Source organism: Camelina sativa, chromosome 11, assembly GCF_000633955.1.
Source record: "Camelina sativa cultivar DH55 chromosome 11, Cs, whole genome shotgun sequence".
Lineage (NCBI taxonomy): Eukaryota > Viridiplantae > Streptophyta > Magnoliopsida > Brassicales > Brassicaceae > Camelina > Camelina sativa.
In genome coordinates this window covers 36,712,297-36,739,828 of record NC_025695.1, presented here as the reverse complement: position 1 = coordinate 36,739,828, position 27,532 = coordinate 36,712,297, and the positions used below count along the sequence as shown (strand labels likewise).

General features: G+C 37.1%; 6 protein-coding genes and 1 long non-coding RNA gene across 11 annotated transcripts in view; 2 read left to right on the top strand and 5 right to left on the bottom strand.

The window, feature by feature from the left end:
• The window catches only part of LOC104725319 (formin-like protein 9), a 3,973-nt gene extending 1,309 nt beyond the window's left edge, over positions 1-2,664 (bottom strand). Inside the window, exons 1-4 of the mRNA XM_010443954.2 lie at positions 1,196-2,664; positions 926-1,101; positions 599-846; positions 296-512 (exon numbers count right to left, since the gene is read on the bottom strand). Of these exons, the coding sequence (XP_010442256.1) occupies positions 296-512; positions 599-846; positions 926-1,101; positions 1,196-2,538 (1,984 nt within the window). The 5' untranslated portion in view covers positions 2,539-2,664. The remainder of the gene's footprint in view (positions 1-295; positions 513-598; positions 847-925; positions 1,102-1,195) is intronic.
• Positions 3,043-5,710, bottom strand: LOC104725318. Of its 2 annotated transcripts, XM_010443953.2 has the most exons (5): positions 5,591-5,710; positions 5,045-5,400; positions 3,836-4,947; positions 3,655-3,749; positions 3,043-3,550 (listed from the first exon to the last, which is right to left on the bottom strand). In XM_010443953.2, the coding sequence occupies exons 2-4, from the start codon at positions 5,388-5,390 to the stop codon at positions 3,675-3,677; spliced, it is 1,533 nt and encodes a 510-aa protein (XP_010442255.1). In that variant the 5' UTR covers positions 5,391-5,400; positions 5,591-5,710; the 3' UTR covers positions 3,043-3,550; positions 3,655-3,674. The 2 variants fall into 2 exon arrangements, with proteins under 2 accessions (XP_010442255.1, XP_010442254.1); XM_010443952.2 differs by having other exon boundaries at positions 5,045-5,709.
• On the bottom strand, positions 6,681-8,633 carry LOC104725317. 2 transcript variants are annotated; one of them, XM_010443950.2, is made up of 6 exons: positions 8,205-8,633; positions 8,102-8,133; positions 7,646-7,792; positions 7,155-7,205; positions 6,956-7,008; positions 6,681-6,870 (listed from the first exon to the last, which is right to left on the bottom strand). In XM_010443950.2, the coding sequence occupies exons 1-5, from the start codon at positions 8,282-8,284 to the stop codon at positions 6,956-6,958; spliced, it is 363 nt and encodes a 120-aa protein (XP_010442252.1). In that variant the 5' UTR covers positions 8,285-8,633; the 3' UTR covers positions 6,681-6,870. The 2 variants fall into 2 exon arrangements, with proteins under 2 accessions (XP_010442252.1, XP_010442251.1); XM_010443949.2 differs by having other exon boundaries at positions 6,681-7,008; positions 8,205-8,631.
• LOC104725316 lies at positions 9,813-15,529 on the top strand. Its single transcript, XM_010443948.2, has 20 exons — positions 9,813-10,386; positions 10,483-10,658; positions 10,741-10,818; positions 10,917-11,051; positions 11,151-11,275; positions 11,389-11,559; positions 11,775-11,880; positions 12,092-12,197; positions 12,316-12,426; positions 12,510-12,673; positions 12,763-12,880; positions 13,035-13,259; positions 13,406-13,596; positions 13,712-13,879; positions 13,975-14,080; positions 14,156-14,293; positions 14,394-14,552; positions 14,645-14,851; positions 14,925-15,191; positions 15,280-15,529. Exons 1-20 carry the CDS (start codon positions 9,880-9,882, stop codon positions 15,430-15,432), a joined length of 3,411 nt encoding a protein of 1,136 aa, XP_010442250.1. The 5' UTR covers positions 9,813-9,879; the 3' UTR covers positions 15,433-15,529.
• LOC104725314 (glucose-1-phosphate adenylyltransferase small subunit, chloroplastic) lies at positions 15,918-18,598 on the bottom strand. The gene is made up of 9 exons (XM_010443947.2): positions 18,191-18,598; positions 17,778-18,074; positions 17,397-17,666; positions 17,127-17,306; positions 16,897-17,000; positions 16,697-16,808; positions 16,517-16,615; positions 16,287-16,406; positions 15,918-16,194 (listed from the first exon to the last, which is right to left on the bottom strand). The coding sequence occupies exons 1-9, from the start codon at positions 18,452-18,454 to the stop codon at positions 16,078-16,080; spliced, it is 1,563 nt and encodes a 520-aa protein (XP_010442249.1). The 5' UTR covers positions 18,455-18,598; the 3' UTR covers positions 15,918-16,077.
• On the top strand, positions 20,640-21,966 carry LOC104725312. Its single transcript, XR_757878.2, has 3 exons — positions 20,640-21,164; positions 21,271-21,363; positions 21,732-21,966. It is a non-coding gene; the product is annotated as an uncharacterized LOC104725312 (long non-coding RNA).
• Positions 21,545-22,690, bottom strand: LOC104725313. 3 transcript variants are annotated; one of them, XM_010443946.2, is made up of 3 exons: positions 22,399-22,689; positions 22,225-22,303; positions 21,545-22,149 (listed from the first exon to the last, which is right to left on the bottom strand). In XM_010443946.2, the coding sequence occupies exons 1-3, from the start codon at positions 22,405-22,407 to the stop codon at positions 21,674-21,676; spliced, it is 564 nt and encodes a 187-aa protein (XP_010442248.1). In that variant the 5' UTR covers positions 22,408-22,689; the 3' UTR covers positions 21,545-21,673. The 3 variants fall into 3 exon arrangements, with proteins under 3 accessions (XP_010442248.1, XP_010442247.1, XP_019088039.1); XM_010443945.2 differs by having other exon boundaries at positions 21,545-22,303; positions 22,399-22,690; XM_019232494.1 differs by lacking the exon at positions 22,399-22,689 and having other exon boundaries at positions 22,225-22,392.

Here is a 27,532-nt window from a genome sequence, read left to right as displayed (position 1 = left end):
TGCTCTGTGACTTCTTCCAATGCGGAGAGCGTTGAACTTTCTCGTATTTTAATCTTCACAATCTCCTCTGCAGCAGCTTTCAAGAATCTAGCCATCCTCTCCCTGAACTTCAGCCATTGATCTCCACTTGATCCACTCTCCTCGCTCAGTAGCAAAAGCTCCTCGATGTTCTTCAGTCCTTGACAAAGCTTCGAGACATTGCTTCTTAGAACACCATACTCAATGTCTGCTGATTTCTTGACATTGCTCAGCTCTGAATTCAGGTTACTGATGCCTTCTAAAGCTCTCACACTGCCTTCTGATTTTATCATTTCTTGAACAACAAAATGCAAGAGACTGCTTCTTCCATCTAATCCCTTGACATCAACGAGCTTAAGGAGCGTGTCAAGTTTGAAGTCATGAGCATCATCAGCACAATGGTTTGTTCTAACATTCATCTTGTTTCCTGTCTTCAGTACAGCATCCAGAAGTATGGAGAACATTCTACTGTTGCTTAGTTCTTCACAAGCAACCTGCAAAAGCAGATAAACTTAATGAGACATAACATAAGATTACAACATCATACATACATATGTGAATCAGCTATCTTCAGCATTACCTGAACAACACTGAATGATTTTCTGAGACGTTTGATCTCAGAGTTGAAATTAGCCGCAAAGAGCAATGCACCAACCCGTTTGAACACAGAAGGCACATGAAGCAATTCCTTAAGAAACCTCTCAGCTGGACCAAGCTTGATGATCACTGAATCATCACTAAAGCTCTTCAACCTCCTCTCTTCTTCTTTACTAGGTGCTAATCTCAATAAACACTCAAGAAGTTCAGCTCCAAGTGCATCACAGTCACCTAAATCAATAATTAGAAGAACACAAATCAATAACATTTACAAAACACACACATGGCAATAGATTAGAGATTATTTTACCATCAAGAAGAGCTTGACAAACATCCTTAGTGGTTAAGTTAAGTAGTTGGAGCAGAGTAGCAATATTCTGAGCCTTTCTTGGATCTAAAACTTTGCTTTCTTGATTTAGAATCGGAAGATCTCTTGGATTTGACAAGTTTCCAATGTACAGAGTCTCTACCATCTCCTTGTCCAATCTACCACACAATCAGACAAATCAAACTAACATTAAACTCATTTCAAGAAGAACAAAGAAAAAGAGAAAAGATGACAGCTTTACACGTCTCTTACTTGAAAGAGCTTGATCTGAGTCGGTCCCAATGCTGCTGTTTGGGAGGTTGGTCCGAAAAAGATAGTTTCTTTACATCGTTTTGAACCACAAACGGTTGAGACGGTGGAACAATAGGAGGTGGTCTGGTCGGAGGAGGAAGAGCAGGAACTGTTGTTGCTACTTTGCTCTGTTGAGAAGAAGATTCACCAATGTTGATAACAAAATCTCTTCTTGATGAAGCAGAGTGAGAAAGCAAAACTGACTTCACATTCCGACTAAAATCGTTCCAAATCGGCGGCGAACTATCAAGAAACTTCCGGAACAACCCATCAGGAGAAGTAGAAACCGAAGAGTAGAGAGAAGAGAGTGGTGTTCTTATGAATCCTCTGTCTGGTGAAGTAGAAGCAGAAGAGATACGAGGGAACCCAAATCCCACATTTTGATCCCAGAAGCTAAACATTCTCAAAGACGCCGACCCGTTTCCGTTATGTTTCCTTACTCTTAGTCTCTCCGGTGACGGAGACTGAAGGTTAGTAGCGTCAGAGTATCTAGGGTTTGGTGGAGACATGGTCATAGAGAATGACCTAGCTGGAGAAACCCAGCCGGAGCAGGAGGAAGAGCAGGAATGAGATGGGCTTGAAGTCTCTGAGCCAGGGAGAGAAGCCATAGGTGAAAAGAACACATCTTCTTCTCCGTCTTCTTCGTTTACCTCTGCTTCATAGTTGTTGTGGTGGAAGCTACGAGTTGGTAACGGTGGTAATGGTCGTATCTCCGGCGAGTCTTGCTTCAAGAAAAAAGTTCCTCCGGTTCTTATATGTTCAGATTCCTCTGTATTGAGGTAGAAGACCTCTGAGGGAGATGTAGTAGCAGCCATATTGAAGTTAGTGGTGATGTGACTCTGTTCATCATCATAGCTGCTTCTGCTTGTGTTGCTGCTACTAGGACAATGACTGCTCTTAACATGACGGTTTCGCCCTTGGTGCCGGCCGTAGAGAAACAAAGCCAAGCCTAGGACTGTGGCGACGGCAAGAACGGCGGAGATAGCCGGAAGGAGAAGTGTAGGAGAAGCGTGGTGTGGTTTAGAAGAGCGAGGGAGGACTAAGGCGGAGATGTTGGCTGGAAATGTGGGGAAGACGGCGAAGGTAGGAGGAGGAGGAGGAGGAGATGGAGGAAGAGGAGGAGGAGCTGAGGCGGAGTAGGTAGGGAAGAAAGGAGGACTTATGGGGGAGAGAGGAGGAGGAAGTGGTGAATCGTAGTCGTAGAGGTGACGACGGCTGAGAGTAGCGGCGGATGCGTAGGATAGAGGAGACGGTGGTGCGCACGTTAGCAGGAAGAAGAAGATGGCCAACCAAAAGTTCTGCATTTTTTTTCTTCTGCAAAGCTCTCTCTCTCTCTCACTCACACACTGTTCACACTCACTATAACAGAGGAGAGAAGTTAATGGGGCACTATTATGGACGCACCCTGTGACTTTGAGCTTTGTGTAATAATACTACTCTTTGAGACTGTGACTCACTATTTTCAGTTTTACCAATATAATGTAACTATTTACAATTTTTTTTTGTTTGTTATTTAATAAAAACGTGACACTGACACAGAAGACCACTAGGGCCAGTCGTAAAGTAACTACAAATAATAAAAATTGATGATATATACGAGTATTTTGTGTATTCGTGAAGATTTAGTGAATCCATGTCTCTGTATAAGATATGTGTAATAATTACTTGAACTTCGAAGTTTTTTTACCCGTCTTTCAAAAGAATCTTTTTTTGACTTTTTCTGACTCGCTCCTCTCCAATACATGGATGGACTTTATTTCTCTTTCCATGGATAACATCAAAGACTTTGTACTATTACTATTTGGCAATATTCAAAATTCATTTTCACAATCAATAGATAGGTAAATAATGGCATAGAGGCTCGTTTCTATTGGGTTTTTTTAGCCCAAACACTTATCTTCAGAAGTTGGCTTTAATAACAGCCCAAAGTTACACAACTGAAAAAAATACTGATCGTTCAGTTTCATAGCCCTTCTATTAAGCTGTATCCCTTGCTCTAACTCTTAGTGGTTACACTTAGAGGTTCTAGTAACTTTACTGAGAAGTGAGAACTGTTTGTTCAATTTCATAGCACTTCTTTTCAGCTGTATCCTTGCTGATAACTCTTAGAGGTTCTTATGGATGGAGATGCTAGCTCTAACACCTTCTGTCCTGAGAATCGTAAGACGATTTGCTACAGTCCTTCACACTTTGCTATCTTTTCATTCTCATCAACAAAGATCAGATGAACGATTTGACTGCTACATGAACATATGTTGTACACATATCAGTGGCGAATATATTCGAGTTTTGCACTTTTGTACCTATTGGTATGATCTGTAATGAGGGGTAAATAGAAACCACTAGGTTAGGTAGATCATCTTTGAAATCTCCTTTTGTTTAGTACAAGAAATCACAGAAGTTAAGGTTGTAACCAATACCTTACTGTTTTGTATATGAATCATTTTTGCCTAGCTAGTAACCACTTCATCCATGTCGACAAACTATACTTTGCAATGTGTTCCGGTAAATCCACCTGAACAAAGATTATCTCAGATGAAAATGAAAACAACACAAATAAGAAACACGTCAACTATACGAAAACAAGAATAGGAAACTTACACTAGTCCATGTTGCAGAAAACCCATCAGTAGATAGCGACCAACTTCGACTTGTTTGATGCAGACCTACAAGTTCATCATCACCAAGATCATCATCATCAATAGCCCTCATCTTTTGCTTCTTTCTTTTCTTCTTCTCCCTCTTGTGCCTCTTTTTAGAAGCCCGGCTTCTACTATCTGAGTCAGATTCACTTTCTTCAGAATATCCCTTATGGCTTAGCAGTGAGTGGTCACTAGACCTGCGGAATTCAATCCCATTTTCTCTAAACAAAAGCTCCCATGAATCTGGCGTCTGACATTCCTCTGCTAGTCTGAAGTGAATAGTCCAAGAAAGTATCCCGAGTAATCTTATCACCTCTTCGTGTTTCATCTTCGAGAGATCTCTCAGAATTAGAGAAAAGCTACTGCCTTTTTCCAAACCTCTGAAGATCTCTTCCGTGTTTTCTTTCAACAACTCTCCTTCGTCATTAAGGTTCTCATCACGCACAAGCCGTAGCAACTGACGACCTTGGTTGATAATAGAATTCAGAAGTAACAGCTCGTCAATAGACTCCGTGTCAACATATTTTGAAAGAACAACCCCGAGCCAGCAAGACGAGTCACCACTATCCCAAGATTCAATGCTTGGATCGAAATAGTTGCCAAGCAATTCAAGAAACCGACACAAGTGACATTCATCAAGTGTGATAAGGAGATGCTGAGTTAAAGAAGAGAAAGACTCCTCCGTAAGAAACTCCTCAACAGCATCCCACACATCATTCAGATCTTCCTCGTACATGAAACCGATAAACAGATCTAGAAAGAATTTGGTATCAAGAAACAAAACCTGGCCATCCTTCAGCGACTCAGCAAACTCTTTAGACGACCAAAACTCAGGAACATTGTCGAGAAAATTCTCAATGGTCCGTTGAACATCCAAATCAAGAAGGTAATGAGGCTTTGTAGCAACAACTGCAGGCGATTGACCGTGCTTTCCTCGCCATTCAAGCTCATCCCAACATATATCCCGGTTCGTAAACGCAAACTGAGCCAATGCTTTTGCACCATGTTTGTGATCAGACCCACCATCATAAGCAAACTCAGAGAACCACTCTAGTATACGCTTTGGATGCCCTGCATATTTAAAAAAAAAACTCAACATCAAGCACAACAATCTCACAAGATAAATGCAAACAATGGGGAGATTAAAATTAAACCAGAGACACTTCACCTTCAAAGAATTTCTCAAGTATATAGCTTCTTTTAGCTAACAAAGATCCAAGTTTCCTAGGTCTCTTCTCAAAGATCATTGTCAGAAGCTGAGATACAAACTGCAACTTTCTAGGTTTTGATCTTAACAACTTCATGAAAACACTAAGTTGCTTCCTAGGGGATATAGAAACAGTAGAAAGAGCACTACAAAGCCAAAGTCTAGCTTCTGATCGACCTCCACGAGTCACCAACGATTGAATGTGAGAGCCTAATTTGTTCAACAGAGGTAAAATCACATCGATGTTGCTACTGTTGTCGGCAACAACATCGTTCAACTTTGGTTCAGACAAGAACAAATTCACCATCTTTTCTGATCTAAACAACAATAATACGATATGGGTTTGATGAGAAGTCAACAAATCATGGGAGAAATCAACAATAGAAGGTGAATAGAGATTATTTGAAGCCCTAAATCATTCGAGAATACGTAACCGAAAGATTCATAATTTAGGGTTTCAGATACGAGAATGAGTTTTGAGGGTTTGGGAAAAGAAACAAAGAGTACCAATGTTTGATGTCGAGGTAGCCGAGGGGAACTGAATCAGTTTACGACCGACCTGCTTTTTCTGGTTCGCAACCTTTCCCCACAGGCCAAACGGTTATTTGATATTGGTTCGAGTCGACCGGCCCTATTTAATTTTGCACAAAAGAGTAAAAATGATTTATGGATTTGTAATTTACAATTTTTAGAGCAATTCTCGTAAATATCACTAACATGAATTTTAAAAAGTATTTACCTTTTTTTTTTGTTATTTTTTTCTCAAAAAATACCATTAAAATGTTTTTTTTTTTAAAGATACCACAAAATCAAAACTAAAATTTTAATGTTCAAAAGTATTTACTTAACAGACAAGCAAAAATGAATATCTTATATACTTTCTGGTTGTGTCCAACAACATTTAGCTTCTTCAACTTAAAGTTATCCTTCACCGTTGTCAATTCATGATCATACAAATTATGCTTCAAGAAATTAGCCATTGTAGGTATCAATTTCGATTTGCATGTCCCAAGCTGACAAACACAAGAGATAACCACGCTTCCCAACTTTCATGTAAAATATTATTTTCCTTTAGTAAACCTAACCAAATCCTTCTTAATCCCTTTTTTTTTCTTTTTTTTTAACAGCTTCCTTTCATTTATGATGAAGAAATGTTATCCTCATGGAGGTACAAAGTGATGAGAAACATAATGTGCAATATTATGAATAGGAGCTTTTGCTAGGCAGTCTGCTACTTTATTATTGTTCCAGTTGTCCATTGGACTTCTCGAATCTTAATCCCTTCTTTCTTATCCGGATTTATAGCCAAATCAAACGAAACGTTGCTCCATCTTTCTTTTGTCCAAGAAGTATAATCTTGACTTGAACTATAGTGTAAAGCTTCTTTGTTCTTTAAACCAATCTCGTTCCCTTCTTTCATAACATGATAAGAGAAGTCTTTGTCATCTCAACTCTTTATGCTGTTTGTGGAAACTCATAGTCAAATTTTAGGGCATTTCAATCTTTTTAGGATCGTACGTAGGCTTTAGTCATGTCATCGTGTAACTTGTGACAGACACTTAAATCTTGTTAGATATATATTTGGAAAATGAATAAATAGAGAAAAACTTGTTAAAATAAGGCTTTAAGCGTTTCAAGATAACATTGTCACATAAGAGTTTGTAATCATTTTGATGTCACGACAACAAAGGTTAGAACTTAGCGACCTTGGAACCAGCCAATCCACGACTGAGTTCGGTTCTGTAATCTGTTTGCAACATTGATGGCTTGTTTGCTGAAGCCAATATCTGGATTAATTGGTTTAGTTCCGCCTCAACAAACGACACACATTTAAAAGCACATGTAAGAAATTGATATTGCTATTGGCCTCACCTAGTGAGGCAGTTTACCCCACACATCCCCACCATAATACATCAATGGTCTTTCTGTTAAATTAGATAAATAAAAAGATCAAGGTGGGGGAACATAGGTATATCATAAGTCCAGGAACAAACAATTTTTCATATACCAGAAAATAAGAAAGATCTTAAACTTATCGTAAACAAATTCTCTTTACGAGTCTGAAACTCACCAGACAAATCAACAGTAGGGTCACTGTAGAGATGCATTGCAGCTGCCCAACCTACAATCAGAATAGTAAAATTGCTTTAAAAATGAGAGACACTACAACACACATATACAAATCAAGTACTTGAATAAAAAGATGGCACTAGAACTCTGCTAGGATCAGAAAAATAAAACTTACTTAATTTCTCACTGAATCGTAAAACACAAACCGAATGAAAGAACAATCTAGAACTTAGTAACCTAAAAACCAAGGAAATAGTAACTATAATAAGGGGTGAATTCTAGAGCACACTAACTCTCTCAATGCCCTAAACCAGACACAATTACTCGAGCCCTTGCCATATCTCATAATGTTTGGCATGAGGATTCGATGTTACTAATTTGAATACAATGTGATTTATCACCCCAGGACACAAGAGGCACATAAATGCTACACTTACACTCATATTAGTAAAGACAGTGAAGAGATTAAACGGAAGCAAAAAAAAAACGTACGGTCACTAAGAAGATGAAAAGCTTCACTGTTAGAGCAACCCGCAAGAGATATAATCTTTGGAGAGGAAGAGTTTTCCTTCTGGAAACCAACAGCAACAGCAACAGAAACAGGCTGACTTCTCTCTCCCTCGTTGCTACTGAAGCTTCCTGTTCCATCCAATATTCATCTCAATATTTTACACACTTACTCCAACACAACATTACATGCACGAGTGGTTGAAGGATTGACTACAAAATCTGAATTACAGGTTGAACAATTAATAATCAATTATTTTCAAAATGGGTTTCACCAATTACAAAGAAAGCAACTAGCTTTACAGATTGATTTCACATTAAAACCCAAGTGGACCAGTGTCTCTCTTTTATACAGTTGAGATAAGTTTTTATTACTCTTAAATTCGTTATTCTAATTTTATCAATAGAAGCAGAGGAGAGAGAGAGAGAGTACGAACGAACCTATTGATCTCCTCCGGTTCGAAGAACGGTTCCTACGAGGCAGAGAAGGAATCTGAGAAATCAAAATCGAAAGCAAAAGGAGAAAGAGAAGGAGAGAAGGAACCTTTGGTTAGGTGGAGTGTATCGTTTTGGTGCGGAGGAGGTTGAATCCACCATTGAAGATGAGTTAGGGTTCTCCATCATCTCTCTCGCTCGCTCCAGTGAAGAAGAAGATCTCCGTGTGACAACAGTTCCATATCTCTGCGTCGAGGTTGTAGAAAAGTCTAAAATCTCCACGCGCTCATCTTTAGCGCGTGCTTCTCAGACGCTTTCTTTTAAACCCCCGGGTTTTAGAAGGACTGATGAATACTCTCGAAAAATGAATACTACTACACTCAGTTTGGTCGAGTAATGCTGATCCTTGCAAATTAGACAACGTCTTCAGAACAGATCCGTGCAACGTCATCGCTAAACAAGGCTAACGTATGAGTCAGAGCGATTTGGTTTCGGTTTTGGCATATTTTTGTACAGAGGCATGGGATAAAGAGAGTGGGGTTTAGTGGATTGGAGATAGTATAGATTTTTTAGTGTTATTTCCATGTCATCTAATCTTGTTACTGATTAACTTTTGGTATTTTGTTACTCATATACCTAAAATACATTGAATAATTTATGCGTATAAATGTGTTTACATGAATCAAACAATTGTTTTGTTGTGCTGAAGAGTTTATGTGCAAACGTGTAATCAAATAGCTTTATCTTTTCAAGTACCCACATTTGCCATGTAGTCATCTACATGAGTTATAAAGCCATCCACATGGTCACATCAATGAGGTTCCATCTTCTTTTCTTTTTTCAGTCATCATATTAATCATTAATCCAGGCACTAGATGTGGCTATTCAGCCACTAATATCAGGCTGTGATCAAAGCCAGCGACTGCTTGAAGGACACAGCCCTCTACATCCTCTAGCAACATCGGTTCAGGCTCATCACTCGAGCTTCCTAAACCGAGCCTACCATTCTTTCCACAGACCCAAACCCAAGCTTCTCCTTTCTCTGTTACACACAAGGAATGCACACGCCCTGCTGATACTGAAGCTAGAATCACCGGCGGTTGGACCGAGCTGGCCTTCATTGTTACGACCCCAAGTCCAAATGTCACCGCTGGATGTAACGGCAAGAGAATGGTAGTGTCCGGCGGATATGAAGGAGATATCGGAAGGCAGATTAGAAACAAGTGTGGGTTCGTAAGCGTCCATTCCCATTCCAGGAATCGAAGATGATGAAAGACCCAGAGCGCCATGGCTTCCGTCACCGAAGCTCATCACTTTTCTTCTCTCGCCGCTAGTGCTCGTCGTGAATCGGCGTTTGCCAATTCCATTGAAGAGAACGTCTCTGGTAAAACACGATTCCGAAGTAGAAACTTTACCGATTCGTGTTTTCGCGATCGACCATAATCGCAACATATCACTTAAGAAAATTGACGCCACGATCGGGTGCCTCGCTTACTTAGATGTAAACAATTTGCTTTCGTACGGCAAAAAAATAAAAATAAAAATAACAAAAAAGAAATCTTTATTTTTTCCCTTCAGAGTTCAACCAAAAAATCACCAGTATTAAATTTAATTAAATTAATCGGCCACAAAAGTGTGCTTCAATATTACGAAAAGTGCCCAACAATGTCAAAACTAGCCGTTGCCAATTATTTATTATTTCCTAAAAACAGCCGCTCCTCTCTTCCTTCTTCTCTACACGTTTCTCATCTCTCTCTCGAACCCAATCTGAGAATCTCTCTTCCATGGCGCAACTTCAACAACCTCCTCGCATCAGATCTCCACTCTCCGAGACTCTTTCTCCTTCTACCTTCACACGATCTCCTCTCTCCGATAACTTACTCTCGACTCCTCACACCGTATCTCCACTAAAACGATACTCAAACCTATCATCGCCTATTCTCGCAACAACCCCCACTCTTCGCGATGACGAATCCAACGACGATGACATGAGTATCGATGTATCGGTTTCCGACGCCGGAGAAGGAAACGAGTTACTATTCTCCGATTACGATGTCGAAGATGAAGAAGAAGAAGAGATTGGGAGACGATACGACGAAGATGAAGTGTTTGGGGATAAGTCGAGTTCGAAATTGAACAGAGGAGTGTTGGAAGATAAGAATCTGAGAATTGAAGTCCCGTTTGTGATGAACAGAAGAGCCACTGGTTGTGAATTAGAACTTCGGAGATTCACATTGAAGAATTCATCAACTCCAGTTAGCGAACGACGGCCGCTCACTCTGAGTTCTAAGGTTTACTGATTTGGTATCGATGAAGTTTTTGATTTGAGTGGTTTTGTAGATGTTAAAGCTAAATTTAGGAATGTTTTTTTTTTTGTTTTGTTTTAGGGTTCGGTGTATTGGGATATAGAAGATATAAGAACTCCAAGTGCTCCACCTATAATGGAAACTAGACAAGAAGATAACATCAGCTTGCAAATTGAGAATGAAACTGAACTGATTGAAGATGAGATTTGCAGAGTAGGAACCATAGCGAGTGATAGAGATGCAGAATTTGGGGAAAGGTAATCTTGATTTTAACAAGCTTTTTTTTGTAATTCATTCTGTGGAACCAGTTTTGATGTGTTTAACTATGGTTTGATGTAGTGTGAAGGACAATACAACCGTGGAAGGTGCGAAAATCGCGGAAGTTTGCTCGGATGAATTAGATTGCCATAGTATCAGGTTTAGTACTTGTTTTTGTTTCACAGTTTAGAATGAAAGAGTTTGAAGTTTATTATTATAGTTAACATAATGTTTTCATGTCATTTTTCCAATGACAGTGGTCAATATGCTTGGCAAAGTCTTTTGGCATATGATGCTTGTATAAGACTATGTTTGTATGAATGGTCAAAGGGTTCTACTGAGGCCTCTGAGTTTCTGCGTGATGAGTGTCGTATTCTTCGAGGTGCATTTGGGTAGGGGATGCTTTTTCTTATGGTTTCTGAGATATGACTTGTTTGTCTTATGTTGAGTTATTGAACTAGCCCTCTTTGTGTATGTCCTCTTTGTTATAGTTTGCATAAGTTTCTTTTGCAACCTCGGGGTGTACGATCGACGGAAGAACACAAAAATGTGAAAGCGGAGCAAAAGACATCATCCTTGAAGTCTAAAAACGTTGTCAGAAAGTTAAGGGTGGAAGGTAAATTGTTATTTTTCTGATAAGTAAGCTGAAACTGGAATACAAAATATAAGTTTTGTAGCTGCCTGGTATGAATCAGATGTTTATACCTTTTCAATTTTTGATTGTTTTAGTAAAGAGACTTCGATTGATACCACAGCGCAAACTTAGAGGTACAGATTCCCTGCGGAGTTTAATGAATATGCAAATAGGAATGGGGGCAGAGTATTGCCGGCAAGTGTCATCACTTGTGAAGACTGGGATGAGTCCTATCAAACAGGCTACCCTTTCAGCAGTTTCAGAAGGTTTGCTTTTCTAACATGGAAAAACTAAACATATATTCAACCATTTTGCATGATATTTTCTTGTAAATTTAATTTGTCTAGGCCTGTTAATTTGTGATTTGCCCCCTTTTTTTTTTCTCTGGTTGGAAACAGTTTACTAAATGGTAGATAACATGTTAGATAAGCCCTCTATTGATATGAGATGACACGATTTATTCTTGTGATACTACCTGCAGAACAATTCTCTTGCTACCTTCAAATGAAGAGCACAGCAGAAGGAGGTCAAATTGAACAAGGATCTTCTGTCTGTTTGCAATCAGGAACTGGAAGTTACCATGTCTTGTAAGTTCTTTTCTTTCTCTTTAAAATCAATAAATGCGTTTTCTAAATCTGGGATGGATTTAACAAAAATTTGTATGCAAGTGGTTGTTTGAGAAGAAAAATGAATTACATGTAACCATAGTTTTAAAATAAATGAAAATTTCATGGAAAGTTCCAGAATCAGCTTTATAGTTTTCTGAGTACATAGTTTGACTCGCAACTGCTCTTTCAGCTTTCCTGAGTCTGAAGGGGACGCTCTTCGGATAGAAGTTCAAGATAAGAAGAAATCAGTTCAAGGAAAAGCAATGATTTCTATTGCATCCTTAACTCACAATCCCGTAAATATGACTTTACCTATCCTCTCCTCCCTGTGTTAAATTTCTTCCATTTTACTTCTGAGAATGTTATAGTGCTTCCGAGAATACATATACTGAAGAAAACTCTATATTTGTGCAGAATGAAAATGTTAGATGGTGGCCAATATACCATGGTGAACAAGAATGTGTTGGCAAGATCCAGCTCTTTATCGGTAGCACAACCATGTCTGATGAAGACTATCACATAAAGGTCTGTTTTTTTCTCCAACAATCCTAAGAGAATCTATGTTTTATTCTGTGATACTAATGTTTTGCAATTTTTGTCTGTCACAGAGCGCACCTGTTGTGGAGACACTAGCATATGATTTGCTATTAGAAGCGGCTACACGTGCCCAAAAATTTCATCCTCAAAACTTAAGGCTCAATGGTTCTTGGAAATGGCTGTTAAGTGAATTCGCAGAATATTATGGAGTTTCCGATTCATATACCAAGTTGAGGTACTCATATAGATTTTTTCTTAGACTGCCTTGCATCTATTACAATTCATCTAGAGTTTATTTCAAATATATTGCACCAAACTTTGCAGATATCTCTCACATGTAATGAATGTGGCAACTCCAACAAAAACCTGCTTAGAACTTGTGCATGAGTTACTTGTGCCCATCCTAATGGCTCGAAGCGAGAGGACCTTGACAAGGCAGGAGGTAGATCCCTTTCTTTTGCAAATTGAAAAATCTGATGTCATCTCCCCAAAATCAGAGACTTGGATTGTTTATTTTAGTTTGAAGTTTGTTTATTTGATTATTTTCATGGCTCAACAGGGTTACTAGGTATTGACATTTTTTTCTATTTTTGCAGAAAAGTATCTTAATGGACTGTGAAATAGAGATAGAAAAACTCATGGGAACTGTTTTTGAGAATTACAAGTCCTTAGATGAAAACTGCCCTTCAGGATTGGCAGACATATCTTATCCGGTACAAGAATCTGCGTCAACTGCACTTTCTCCAGCTGTTCAGGTTTTTAGTCTCCTTCATGACATATTGTCTCCTGACGCACAAGAAATTTTGAAGAATTACCTTCAGGTAGAATATTTCAAAGTTTTCCTATTATATGAATGTTTCAACCAGGTGGTTTCAATTTATAACACGGGTCATACCTATTGGTTTTCTTGATTTTATCACATATCAAGACTATGATGTTTATGATTCTCTTTGGAAACCTACTGCAGGCAGCAGCAAATAAGAGGTGTCGGAAGCACATGGTTGAAGCCGACGAGTATGTTTCCTGCAACTCTGAAGGTTTTCTGTTTGATTCCGTCACAATCTCGACAGCCTACATGAAGATGAAGAATCTTTGTTTAAACATAAGCAATGAAATAGAAACTGACATAAAGATCACCAATGAGCATGTACTTCCAAGGTAAACCATCCAATCTGAACAAAGAGCTTACGTTTGTAATCTGATTTTCATCCAATAATTATATATCTTGATATTGATTTGCTCTAATGATCTCATACCTTGTTTATTATTCAAGCTCAATCGACCTAGCAAATATAGCTGCTGCCGTATACAGCACTCAGCTATGTAACCGGCTCAGGGCATTTCTGTCAGCAGTTCCACCATCCTGCCCAATGCCCCATGTCAATGAGCTTCTGATAGCAGTTTCTGATTTTGAAAGGAACCTCGATTCATGGGGAATCAGGTTTGACATTATTATTTTGGAATCAATCAGAATATTTGTGGGAACTCATTCTTCTTCTCTTTCAGACATTAACCATTTCATTTTATTTTATGCAGTCCAGTACAAGGTGGTGTAGATTCTAGGGGGTTATTCCACAACTACATAATGGTTTGGATACATGATATGGAACTTAGACTACTTGACCGATGCAGAGCGGAAAAGGTAAGCATCCTGATTATTTTGGGTTGATCCTTAAAATAACAAGCCTTGCTATCATTTGATGGCCTGTTTTGGTAGGTTCCATGGTCTGGTGTAATAACAAATCACTCAACATCCCCTTTTGCTGAAGACATGTATGACAGAATCAACGATTCTCTTATAGAATATGAAGTGGTGATTAGTCGATGGCCACAATACACATTGATCTTGGAAAATGTAAGCTACAAATTTATTTAAGTGATCAATTTGCAGCTTACCAGATAATTGCCAAGACTAACTAAGGTACATTCATTTTTTTCATATACTCTTTTGGAAGACTGCTTCAATCATAGAGAGAGCCATCGTAAAATCACTGGAGAAGCAATACAATGACATTTTGATTCCATTAAAGGACAGCATTCCAAAGAGACTAAATATGCATGTCCAGAAGCTGACACGAAGGCAATCATCAGTTCTCTATTCTGTTCCAACTCAAGTAAGAGCCAAACACCGATCATGTTTAGTAAAAGTTTTCATGACTTGTTACTACGATCTGTGCTGAACATCATTATCTCTTGTTGATTGCAGCTTGGAACTTTCGTTAACACAATAAAGAGAATTCTTGATGTTCTACATCCCAGAATTGAAGATATCTTGAGACAGTGGGCTTCATGTCTTCCTGTTATGGAAGACAAGAGGTTACTTTTTGGGGAACAGATGAATGTAATCACAGTCTTGCTCAGGACAAAATACAGAAACTACATGCAGGCGGCGGTTGATAAACTTGTTAGCAATGTAAGTTCTATAATAATGCCTCGTATCTGCTGCATTTAAATCCATTCATGTTTTTAACAATCTTTGGTTTCAGACGCAATCAAACAAAAGCACAAGGCTGAAGAGAATATTAGATGAGATAAAAGACAATGAGAGAGAAGTCGAAGTCCGTGAACGTATGAAGATGCTATGCTCACAAATCACAGACTCAATCTCAAATCTGCATGATGTCTTCACAAGTCAGATATTTGTAGCTTCGTGCCGCCTATTCTGGGATAGAATGGCACAAGTGGTACTGAAGTTTCTTGAGGGAAGAAAAGAGAACGAAGTAGGCTACAAAGGCTCTTACTATGCTCTTGGGGTAAGAAACTAAAAACTGTAAACACTAAACCATAAAAACAGAGAATATGTGTTTGGGGTTGAAACTGAGTTGTGATCGAATTGTGCAGATAGTTGAGGACACGTTCGCATCAGAGATGCAGAGGCTGCAGGGGAACTCACTACAAGAAAAGGATATGGAACCTCCTCGTTCGGTGATTGAGGCACGTTCCATTCTCTCTAGACATAACAATACCAATCACTCTTCTTACTTCTATGTCTAGTCCGATATTTTCATTCCATTCCATTCATTTGTTTTGATATATCGTATATATGAAAACTATTCAATTAGACTATATAATGGTCAAGAAAGATTGTAACCGGGGTTGTTCATAATCATACGGTCATACCAAACTTTTAAAATATTACTTTTGTCCCATTGAGCTGACTTAGATCTTGAGTGCAGAGTACTGTTGATAGTAAAATCTCATCAAATAAATCAGCTAACAAACGCAGATAACTTTATCGGCTCAAGAAACCAAAGTTGATACTCAGCACAACAACCAAAGTGATTAAGTCAAATACAGTTATTTCTTCACTCATTTTCAGATTGGAGCCCTCTTTCATATATTGCATATGCTAAGAGGACTGCACTATTCAAATCTGGTTCCTGTACTCAATGGCTCTAAAAATTTGTCTTTTGGTGCATCATTATCTGACATAAGTTATAATTGTCGAACAACTTATTAGCTTTAAATTACAATCCCGATCGTTCTAAAGAGCAGAACAACTACTAGTAGATTTATTGGGGCTTAAAAGCCACAAAGAAAACTTATTGATAGGGGGTATACATTATCAAAGTCTGTTTCTGCTTGTGTTTATAGGAAGAAAGAAAAATAAACAAAGGAGGCATTAATTATGTGTGTAATTTAGATGACAGTGCCGGCTGGGATTAAGGCGTCCTTCATAACGGTTACAATTCCGCTCTTTATGAAATATCCTTCAGTCTCTCTTGCTGACTCTTGCACGTTATCGCTGTTTATGATCTGTGCCAAGTTTCAGACCAAACTCTTTTAAAGAACAGAGCAAGTATAAAACAAAAATATGTATCCTATGTGTTTCAAATAGAAAGCCTAACCTTGACATTGTCACCAATACGTGCATTTTTGTCAATGATGGCCCTTTTGATGTGAGAATTTTTCCCAATACCTATGGGTACACTTCCTTTGGCGTTTAGGAGGCTCTTTTCCGAAGCAGTCTAGCCAAAAAAAAAATTACAATTATAAAAGGAAGACCATTATCATCGAAAGGTTTGATATTATTTGTCAATTGGATTGCTTGCAAGACACAAGGGGTTGCATTTTTTACCTCGTAATAGTCAGCTCCCATTAATAACGTATCTTCAATAATAGCACCTTCTGATATGCAGGAACGGAGTCCAATCACGGAGTGATGGATTTTGCAGTTCTGCATCGAAAATTAATAAGACTTTTGGTGAATTAGTATGTTCGTCAGACAAGCATAGCGAACAGAAGCTGTTTGTTGTACCTTGATAACACAGCCCTCTCCGATGACACTGTCCGTGACATCAGCATCAAGCATCTTAGACGGTGGTAAATAACGTGGCTGTGTATAGATGGGAGCGGAACGATCATAGAAACTGCATCAAGAATCCAGATAAGTTAAAATATCATTGAGGTACAATAGAGTGTATATATATATTCAACTTGGTTATGCACGTTGCTTACCTAAAATCAGGAACTGGTTTCTTGGTGATTCCGAGATTAGCGTTATAGAATGCCTCTATAGTACCGATGTCTTCCCAGTATCCATCATATAGGTAAGCTTGCACCTGCAAAACATCACTAGAGTCAGCGGGTTTACTTCTGCCTAGCACCATCAGAGGTACAAGAAGCTGTTAAATCCGAAGCCGACCAAAGAGCAACAGAGTGTTTGGTCTGTTTATCAGAATACTCACTCTCAGTCCAAGGTCAGTGGCACCGGGAATGACTTCACTTCCAAAGTCATTAGCTCCAGGAAACTTGTTGCGTAGTAACTCGAGCATTACATCTCTGCTAACAACATAAATACCCATACTAGCAATGTAAGGCATCTCCTTGGCTCTCTTATCGTCAAGACCTAGAATCGTTGTGTCAACCTAGAAGCCAGGAAATCAAAAGGTTAATATTGACAATTCCGCATGATGAACCAGACAGCTAACAGGTTAAGTTCTTTTTTTTTTTAATACCTTCATGGCCTTAAGTTGCTCCCCTTTTGGTTTCTCGGAAAATTCAACAATACGTCCTTCCTCATCAATCTTCATCAGGCCAAAAGCAGTGGCTCGTTGCTCATCCATTGGTAATGCAGCAACTGTGATATCAGCATCAGTCTCCCTATGTGCTTGAATAAACTTCTCGTAATCCATTCGATACAAATGATCCCCAGCAAGAATCAGATATTCCAAAACATTATGCTCCTCAAACAACCACAAGTATTGCCTCACCGCATCAGCGGTCCCCTACACAAGTTACACAAACACATTCAAACAAGCCAAACACAAGTGACATAATAACAACCAGTATATATATATAGATATATATATATATCCTGCATTTTGATTTGATTTGACCTGGAACCAGTTGGGGTTTTCAGGACTTTGTTGAGCAGCAAGAACTTCAACAAAACCTTCATTCTTGTAACCTCCCATGTTACTCGCATAAGCTCGAGAGAGATGACGATTGAGAGAGGCGGAATTGAACTGAGTAAGGACATAGATCTTGGAGATGTTGCTATTCAAACAGTTGCTAACAGGGATATCAATAAGCCTATAGTTAGCACCAAGGGGAACAGCTGGCTTCGCTCTCTTCTTGGTGAGAGGATAAAGACGAGTCCCAGCTCCACCTCCTAAGATAATCCCCAAAACACTCTGTGCCATTGAGAAACAAACAAATACCACGCACATCAAAGACCAGTTCCTAGGGTACATTCTTTAAACAATAAACAAGTAAGAAGAAGACATAAGACGAAGAAGAAGATACTCACGCTGCTGGCGTCAGGATCGAGACAAGTTTGTGAGTTCTGAGAATCGGAGACGGCTTTAGGAGAGACGATCATCGGATTCCTGCTCTCTCGGCCGACACAACGGGAGACGGAGGCTCTGAGTGAAACATTCTCGTCGAGAGAGGAGGAGAAAGAAAGAGTACTCCTCGTCGGAACCGCCTCAGTGGATTTGCTGCCGGTGGAATGGAAACTCGAAGCAGAAGCAGCAGGTACCTTAAGAACCCCAGTTACAGCGAGATACGCCATTGTATTTGAAACTAGTCTCGATTTCGGTATATGATCAAATCTCAGTGGGTCAAAGGAGGAAGGAGTGAGAGTTGTAATGCCTTCTTCTGCTTTGTTGTTGTTGTTGTCTTGTGATTGTGGGAAAGTGTCTAAAGAAAAAAGATCTTTTTTATTTTATTTTGTTTCGTTTCTTATCGTAGCGATGGGGTCTCGGGAACCGTTAGTTTTTTTCAGCTGATTTGTTTATTGAAATTGCGTTAATATCCCTTTTGCGTACGTTACGTCTTCTTTTGACGATGGGCACTTTCGGTAATTTTGATAGTAGTATTTTATTGTCACATTATTATTCCCAATTATATGATCAATCGAATTCAAATGCTCAATATTTATAAGGTGTTATTGGATTATTGATTTTAATGGATTTGGTAAATCCAAGTTAAACCAAGAGTTATTTAATTATTGATTTTAAAATATTTATTAAAATGATGTGTTATTAATTTTATGATTTATAAATTATAGTGAAAATGATTCTTTATTTAGTCTTGAGGATTTGAGTAGGAATTTGATTTCATATTGGATTTCAAAAGATTTAAAAATGTATTTTACTTATATATAGAAAGATTGAAATCCTTGGTTTCCACTTAGTTATTTGGATGGATTCGGGAACAAAAAAACTATGCAAAGTATAACAATATTTTGAATAACAAAGTGAAAAAAAAAACTGTTAATATAAAGATCATGGAACACCTTCGTATATATAGCGGAAAGAGGTAGGGTCCTGAGAGGTAGGGTCTTGAGAGAATATTCTCAGAGTATTCCGTAAGTTCTTTGAAGTTCACACTAAGTATTTCCAAACAATAAATGAGCCTAAATGCGGTTCAAAAAATACTCGGCGATGCGGAAATTCCCAAGAGCCCACAGCCCCCAGCCGCGTCCGGTCTGGTTCGGTTCAGCGTACGTGTGGGACCTTCCTCTTCCTCCTACACACTTTTGAAACTAGAAAAGTGTGAAACCATATATAAAAAAGTAAAAAACACTCCCTATTTCCGATGTGAGAAATTTCCCAAACCATCCCAAGTAGCTAAGTTCACACCCTTATTTCTTATTCAATTCAACTCCCTTTTGGATGTATGAGTATACCATCTTGTAGTACTCGTTATCAGCTTTTCATTGCACTATCGATCTTAAAATTCCGTTCAGCCAATTGGCTGGAATTTGGCTACAAAATCACCAGAAAGTCATAGTCTCAAAACCTGCAATTTTCTGAAACTTACTTCTGAAAATTCAGTTCCACACTATAGCTCATCAGTGGACATGCTAACAAAGACTTCTTTCATTCCTAATTGGTGAATCACTTTGTTCGCATCATAATGAACGTTATCTACTTATCTTCCAAATTAGAAACTTCTTTGATAGCTTCCCATACGTTGTTTCTTTTCTTCTCGGCCTCTCTTTGTTCACCTTCTCTTTGCTGTCTTGTTTCTCTTTCTTGTATTAGATTGAAGAGTTTATGAGTTACTGTTGTCAATGAATTCACCTCTTTTGCAGGAAAATGGCTCAAAAACGATGAATCCAACACCTTAAGAAGCTTCTCCTTCCTTCCCAACAACAACACTCCTTTCCACAGCAACAGATCTCACCAAAACAGTCAAGAAAAAAAACCCAAAAACTTCTAAACTCACAAGCTCTCTCTTTCTCCCTTTGTTCTTTCTGAAAAACGGCGACAAACACCCTAAAACCCTCGATTTGGATAGCTTCTCCGCTTAAATACATGGTTTGGAAATTCTACTTAAACCAAACTAATCTAAATCGACAAAATAAATCAACCCGATCAAATCAGAATTTGCTGGTATCGATCGACATCCACCCCAAAATACACTTTTTGGTTCGCGGGTGTTACACGAAACTTGGACTCAATTCCTCTATTGATAAAATGGCCACAACAAGTGGATTGGTTTCTCAGTCGTTGTCGGATAGCTCTTGGTTGTAAAGCTGGTCGTTTTTCATATCGAGCACATCCTAAATAGTACCCACTAGTCCTACTTTTGCTATAGAAACTAGAACCAATCTGTTTGGTTCCACTTTGAAGTGAAGCAAGACAAGAAGTTTCTAGAGAAAGCTTATACTCCGAAGAGGAGGTTCTTAAACAAATAACCAAAAAAATTCAATATTTATATTAGAACCGAACCGTTATTTAATTAGGTTATTTTCGGTAACGTCACTCAAATTCCAAACCATCCGAATAACCGAATAATCCGATCCCATCAGATCAGATGAGCAGTCGAAAACGAACCGACTTCAACCTTCGCCGTCGGAGCTCCGATTCCAGGGAAGGAATCACCGCCATTAAGATTATCGAACTTGGATTCTTATGGTTTCTCTTCTCACCGCCGGTAGTAAGTAACAAGCCTCCAATTACAATGCAACAATTGGATTGGCAATGATATCTTCAACATACAGTAGTCCTTACATCTCTGAAAGCGAGATTGCCAGAGTGGTCATAAAACGAAAGCCAGCCAGGCCAGTCTCGGGTCGGGTCGGGTCCTCCCTCATTCACAACCTTTCGACTGCTTGCTTCTTCGGTTCTTTCTGACTCGCGGTTATAAAATTCATTCCGTTCGAAAAGCTTGCAATCGAATTGGACAAATTAGGGTTTCTGATTGAAGTTGAACAACGAAACTGAATCGATCGAGCTCGAGAACGGTACTGTTGTCCATGGCTACCATCACTGGTAACGCTAGCCTCTATCGATTACTTGATTCATACTGAAATTTTGTTACCCCTAAAATGTCGAATTCTAAGGATCATGAACGCTCGCTTCTTGATATTGCTTGTAGGTGTTGATGTGAGCTTGTTAATCTGACTCTGAAGGGGAAGAACACTGTGACTCTCCATCATCTAACCTTTGTTGGTTACTACTATCTCTTAAGGTCAGTGTGACTTATTTTGGATAAAAGAAAACGTATCCTAGCTAGTGAATGTTACCAAAGTTATCCTTTTGGACAATTTATGAAATGAAGGATGCACATTGTTGGCCAAATGCTATGATGGTTCTTCTTATACAAACTATTTACTAGGCAATGCATAAAGATTAAAGAGAGTATCATGTTGAGATAGCAGTAAGTTGATTTGGTTCCCACAGAGTTTTATTCATATGACTAAATAAGTAAACACATTGATTCTTTACAAAGAAAAACATTGTCTATCATGCTCCATCGATCTTACTCTGCAATCTCCGTTTCACAAGATTGTGCACTTGGGTTCGTGGTTGAAAACGGGCTCACCTATATAATTGTAGGGATTGCACGGGTGAGGAAAAGCAGAAGGCACACCGTATCCCTGGGGATAGGAGGAAGGCACACCGTATCCCTGAGGCCATGGATAACACGGCACAGGTGTTGGCACTGGAGGTGGTTTCTTATCATCTTGCCCTTTCTTGTCATCTGTTCCTTTCTTGTCATCTGTCCCTTTCTTATCATCTGTCCCTTTCTTCTCGCCACCTTTTTTGTCACCGTCTTTTCCCCCTGCTGCATCTTTTCCATCCCCTCCCTTCTTTTCCTCTTCTTTCTTCGGAGGTTCGACTTTGGTCACGCTTACAAGCTCTGCAAATGCTACCTCCTTTCTGAGTTTTTTGATGAGAGGGATCATATCAACTTCGACACCGGTCACCTCTATCTGGTTCCTGTGATCGCCTTTTATTTCCACTGCTGACACACCTATAAAACCATTTTCATAAAGCGTTAAATGCAACAAAGGCTGGTAGTCTTTTTGTGAGAAGGTCTTCTTCTTACCTTTAAACTGAACTGCTTTTGTCATTGCTTTTGCTCTAGTTTTGTCATCTGTCATAGTGACTCTTATCAGGATCTTTTGCTGCATTCGAAATACATGAGATATCTTGTAACATCAATCAAAGAAGAACACGTAAACCTGTTGAATTGTTTGTTGTTGAATACAGATATACTTGCCTTAATCATCTTGTTTTGCTTGAGATATCGTTTTGAATGTTTGGCTTAGACTTCTGGCTGTGTTGTTGTAGAATACAAAAGTCTGGAGAGTTTTGTTTTGTGCCTTTTTCTTCTGATCAATTAGTCAATTGTCGATAGTTGTGATTTCATTTTCAGTTCGTTATATTAACAATAGCGAATAAAACCATAACTATTCCTTCTTTAAAGCTACTTGCTAATCCGTGCAACAAGCTTATTCACAATTCATTGGTTAAAATATTTTAAAACAAAACATTGTTTGCTTTGTTAAATGAGAACTCGTGTTTTTTTTTTTTTTTTGTCAACGAAGTTGAATTGGTGACGAAGGAACATACAACGACGGCCAGAAAAAGGATATTTTATGAATTATTAAATTATTTTTAAATCCGATTGCCAAATTAACTTACTAAAAAATTAGCTGTCGTACGATTTATAATTTGCAAGAAAAAAAAGTGTTGGTGTTTCAATTTTTTTTTGTTTTTGTTTACATCAGCATAGAAAGGGTTTTAAATAGTTGATTCTGAAGGGAAAAAAAAAAAGAAAAAGAAACAGAAACAGTGAACATATCGGCCATGAATGGTTATTGCCTTATTGGTTTTAAAATAGTTTTTAAATCATAATTTTTGAATTTTAGATTTTAGTTTTTGGTTTTTGAATGTTGAAGAAAATAAAAGGAAATAATTAATAAAGAGATGAAAAAATGTCACGTTAAGATTTTTTTTTTAGGAAAACTGAAAAACTCAAATAAGATGGGTTTCAGATTATCAATGAAAATTATTAAAATTTCCAAAAACAAGATTCGAAACCTATTTTTTAAAAATCTTGAGTGGATGAAAATAAGTATTTTTTTTTTCAAAAAACAAAAGCCAGAATCAATACAAAAACCAGTAAACATTTAAGACCATAATGTGATGTACCCACAACTCTTAAAAAAAGTTGGTAAACTATACTGTAGAAATGCTGTCGAAACTTCTTGAAATTCTTACCAACACACCCACAGTTTTTTCAAAAATCTTTTAGTGAAGAATGCTTTAATTTTATTGAACTAGGACGTCTAATAAATTGGTAAAACATATGACAAAGATGTTTTATACGAGAAAGTTTTTTTTAGAAAAAAAAATATTCTTCTGTTAAGATAGATAACATTATCTCTTATGATATACGAAACAATATTATCAGTTTGAGTAAATGTAGACAAAATTGTGGGGTTTGCTTGTAAGTTGCTTAGAACTTGGAAGTCCAAACTTAATCTATATTTATATATTATATAAAAATTAACAAACGTCAGAAAAATAATAAGAAATTGCTGGATGATTGACTTGCATGGCGTAAGCCGAATATTTATGATGTACTATCTTTTTTTCTCTAACCAAAGATATATATATCTAGCTAAGAACACATACTAATTCTTGGAATGAATATATGGAGTGTTACATAGTTTTACCATTTGCAATTTTTATAGTGATAAACTATGATTGAAATTGCAGTGGGATGATTCGAATCTTGATCTCCTAATTTGAAAATGAATCCTTTAATTTACTGGACTACCATGACATACAATGATACCAAAATATATTGATATGGAACATGGTTGTCTACAAACAGTTGAGCCACCTCCACAATTTTCTTGCGCCAAAAATTTTAAACGTTGAGCTTTCAGTATTGGGACTAAGTTTTCGAATTTAATATTTTTCAGATGTTTTCGACATGCTTCCTTTGAGTCTTTTCTGGTTTATTTGGGCAGCTGCCTACATTATCTTATCTCTCTGGGATGCGAGGTCATTTCTTGGTAAAGTAAGTAAACGGATGGTGTCTCCCTGTTCTCTGAGCATTTTTACTACTCGTATAAAAAAATATGGCAAGGCCCAATAACAACTAATATACCATACATAATCATGAGTTCATAACGAACAAAGTCGTAAGTCCTTTTGTAATAGTCTATTCCAACTTGAAGCAAATCAAGTACTAGATGCTATTAACATTATTTACGAGACACATAAACCAAAAAAAGTCTTTGTTTTTTAGGAATAACACAAATATGCATCTTTCCAAATGCTCAAGTAAGTGACATATTTCGGAGAGAAGCTAAACTAACGCTGATAGAAAATCAATTGATATAGGGTCTAATCGGTAATGTATCCAAAGCTGTAAGCTGCTGTAAACTGTTACGAAATAGTGCAAAGTTGTAAGAAAGAGTTATACATGAAAATTTTACAAAAAAAGCTGAGAATAAAGTTTTTAATAAAGTATTTGTGATTGGTAAAAATTCAAAGTTGTACAACTTGTACCACTTTGTTTTTGTCACCAATATACATTTTCCACTAAATCATACAAAATGCCGAGTTCAATATACCCACCTAGTTTTTGAATGACGGTAGATTTGATAAGTTTTATAAATCATTGTAACTGTAAATGATTTCATTTTCAGTAACATAAGATTTAGAAAGATGTTTCAAAATTATTAATTGAATAACATGTGAAATTTAAAAAAGTTCAAATTCTTCTAAAATCTCCAATTGGATACACCCCTCTAAGAGCATCTCTAATAGTACTCAATTTTTGTCTCTATACTCTATTATAGAGTAATTTTTGCTCCAATGGTATTCTATTTTTACCTCTATAATAGAGATTGCTATTTTTTTTTCTATTTATAGAGGAACTCTATTTTTTTCTCTATAAATAGAGGTGAACTATTTTATTTGCAAAGTAGTCCTCTTAATCTTTAACTTCTTTTATTTATGACCAAAATAAATAAAATAAGTATTTTTAAGAACTAATAATATAAATTTAAGTATAAAAATTTATTCTAAAATATTGAGACTATCATTTGCAAAATATAATTTTATGAAAGTGTTACAAAATTTAAAGTAAAATAGATTAGTTTGCAAATTTTTAAAATAAAAGGTGTTAATTGTAAAATAAAAATAGAATCTATTGAGAATATTCTTTTATAGAGGAAAAATTAGAGAAAAACATTGGATCAAAACTCATCTCTATAATAGAAATCCTCTATTATAGAGGAAAAAATAGAGAAAACCATTGGAAATGGTCTAAGAGGATTTGATAGAGAATAAATCCGTATAAGACATTTTAGAGAGTCAACATGGTATTACCATTTACTTGGTGTCACATGAACCAATTGCCAGTAATGATGAACCCCCACATATATAATTTGAAATTTTTTAAAACACTATTTTGGAAAAAACAAAAAGTATAATATGGACAAAACTTGACAACATAAGAGAATTCAAGATTTAAAAGAATCACATGGATAAGTGGATAACATATCCTCATAGTCGTTATGCTACAAATTTCTTCAAAATATACCTAATTGAAGTTTCGATTAAGCCTCACGATCATCGTACATGTCCGTCTAGAGAGCATATGCAAAGAAAGCTATCATTTAGGTGGTTCACATGCTTTTTCGAATAACCATGTGTAAAGGGAAATTTGAGAAAAGAACCATCTCATGTCGTCTTTGAATTGTCCTATGAATCGGGGCATCAAGGAGAACTTTACTTAATCTCAACTCTCAAGTAAATGAATAATGTTGTTGACAAATAATTAAAATTTAATCAGTAAAATTAAAGGCGTCGAAAAATGAACGTGAGTTATGACGTACAACTAAAGCACCCATAAATAGCTCAGTTTTGGAACATTGATCAAGATGTCAAACATTGTAATCAGTTTCACAACACAAAAACTTCAGATAATTTTTCCCTTATAAACAATTTCAGTTTCAGTTTCATTAAATTGTAATAAGTTTCATTATAAACATTGTACTCGTAAATAAGGATCACCAAAAAAGAGGTTATATATCACCAAGAAGAGGAAACAAATATTGCAAAAAAAAAAAAAAATGCTAACCAAACAAGTGATATTATACAAAAAAATTAGAAACTAAAAAAAAAAAAGGCAAATGATTTTATGGATTTAAACCGAACCAAAACGAAACGAAATTATCCTAACAATTGTAACCAAACGGTCAGGTATGGAAAGGAAACCAAAACCAAATCAAATCAGCTAATTGGTTTTTGTTTTTTTGGTAAGGTTTTCTTGTCCAGCCTGCTCATATCTAACACAAGATGTTGTATTGAACTAAAGATTTCAAAGGATTTTGTGGGATTTAGGAAATTTTAGATTTAAGGAGACTTTAATGGGTTTTGCAGACATTTGGTGAGATTGTTGGTTTTTTTTTTAAGAGAAATATTTTGTGTGATTTGGTGAGATTTTAAAAAGAAACTTCAACGACTTTGGGAGATTTTAGAACAGAAAATTTGGTTTAACACGAAACAGATCAACGAAATAAAAACCGTAGACTCAAATGTGACTGGAGGAGTCCGGGTCTTCGTGGCCTAATGGTAAGGACGAGCTCTGGTTGCAAACACAATCCGAGTTCGAACCCTGCTGGAGGGAACTAACTCACGAATTTTTGGACACCCACATGGGTATGGGTCCTTGCTTTCGACCATTTGAATACCCGGAAGGGGGCCTACCCATGGATTGCCCTTTCTCCAGGGGATTAGTCTGAGCCTATGTGGGCTTGGAATTACCCCTGAGTTAACAAAAAAAAATGTGACTGGAGGAGACAAAGAAACCAAAGTATAAAAATTAACAAGATGAAGAACTGATTCAGATTATTAAATAAATATCCTTTGAAGCAACTTAAAAAAAAAATTATCTTACAGAATCGATGATAGTTATTTACAGATACAGAAAATCAAATTGATAAAATAGTTACTTTTCCGATTGGTCATATGATTATATGAGCTTGTAAACGACTCTGTCCAAAAATTCTCTTTCCGAATTATATAAACTTGGATCTTCAGAGACATGGATTACTTTTCTCGCACTCTAATAATTTTCAGGTTGGTGATGTAGAAACTATAAAATAGGAGGGACAGCGAGAGCAAAGGTAATTTGATATTCAAAGCTAACAGGAATGTTGAGACTTGTTTAAAGATAAGTGAGAAGTGAGCATTTGTTATTGAAAGGTGAGAAGATAATATTATTTTAAAAACCCAGTTTTTGGAAGTGTGAAGAACGATTATATTTTTTTTCTTTTTTAAAAAATTCTTCAAAATTTCACTTTTTTTTTTTTTTTTTTTTTTTTTTT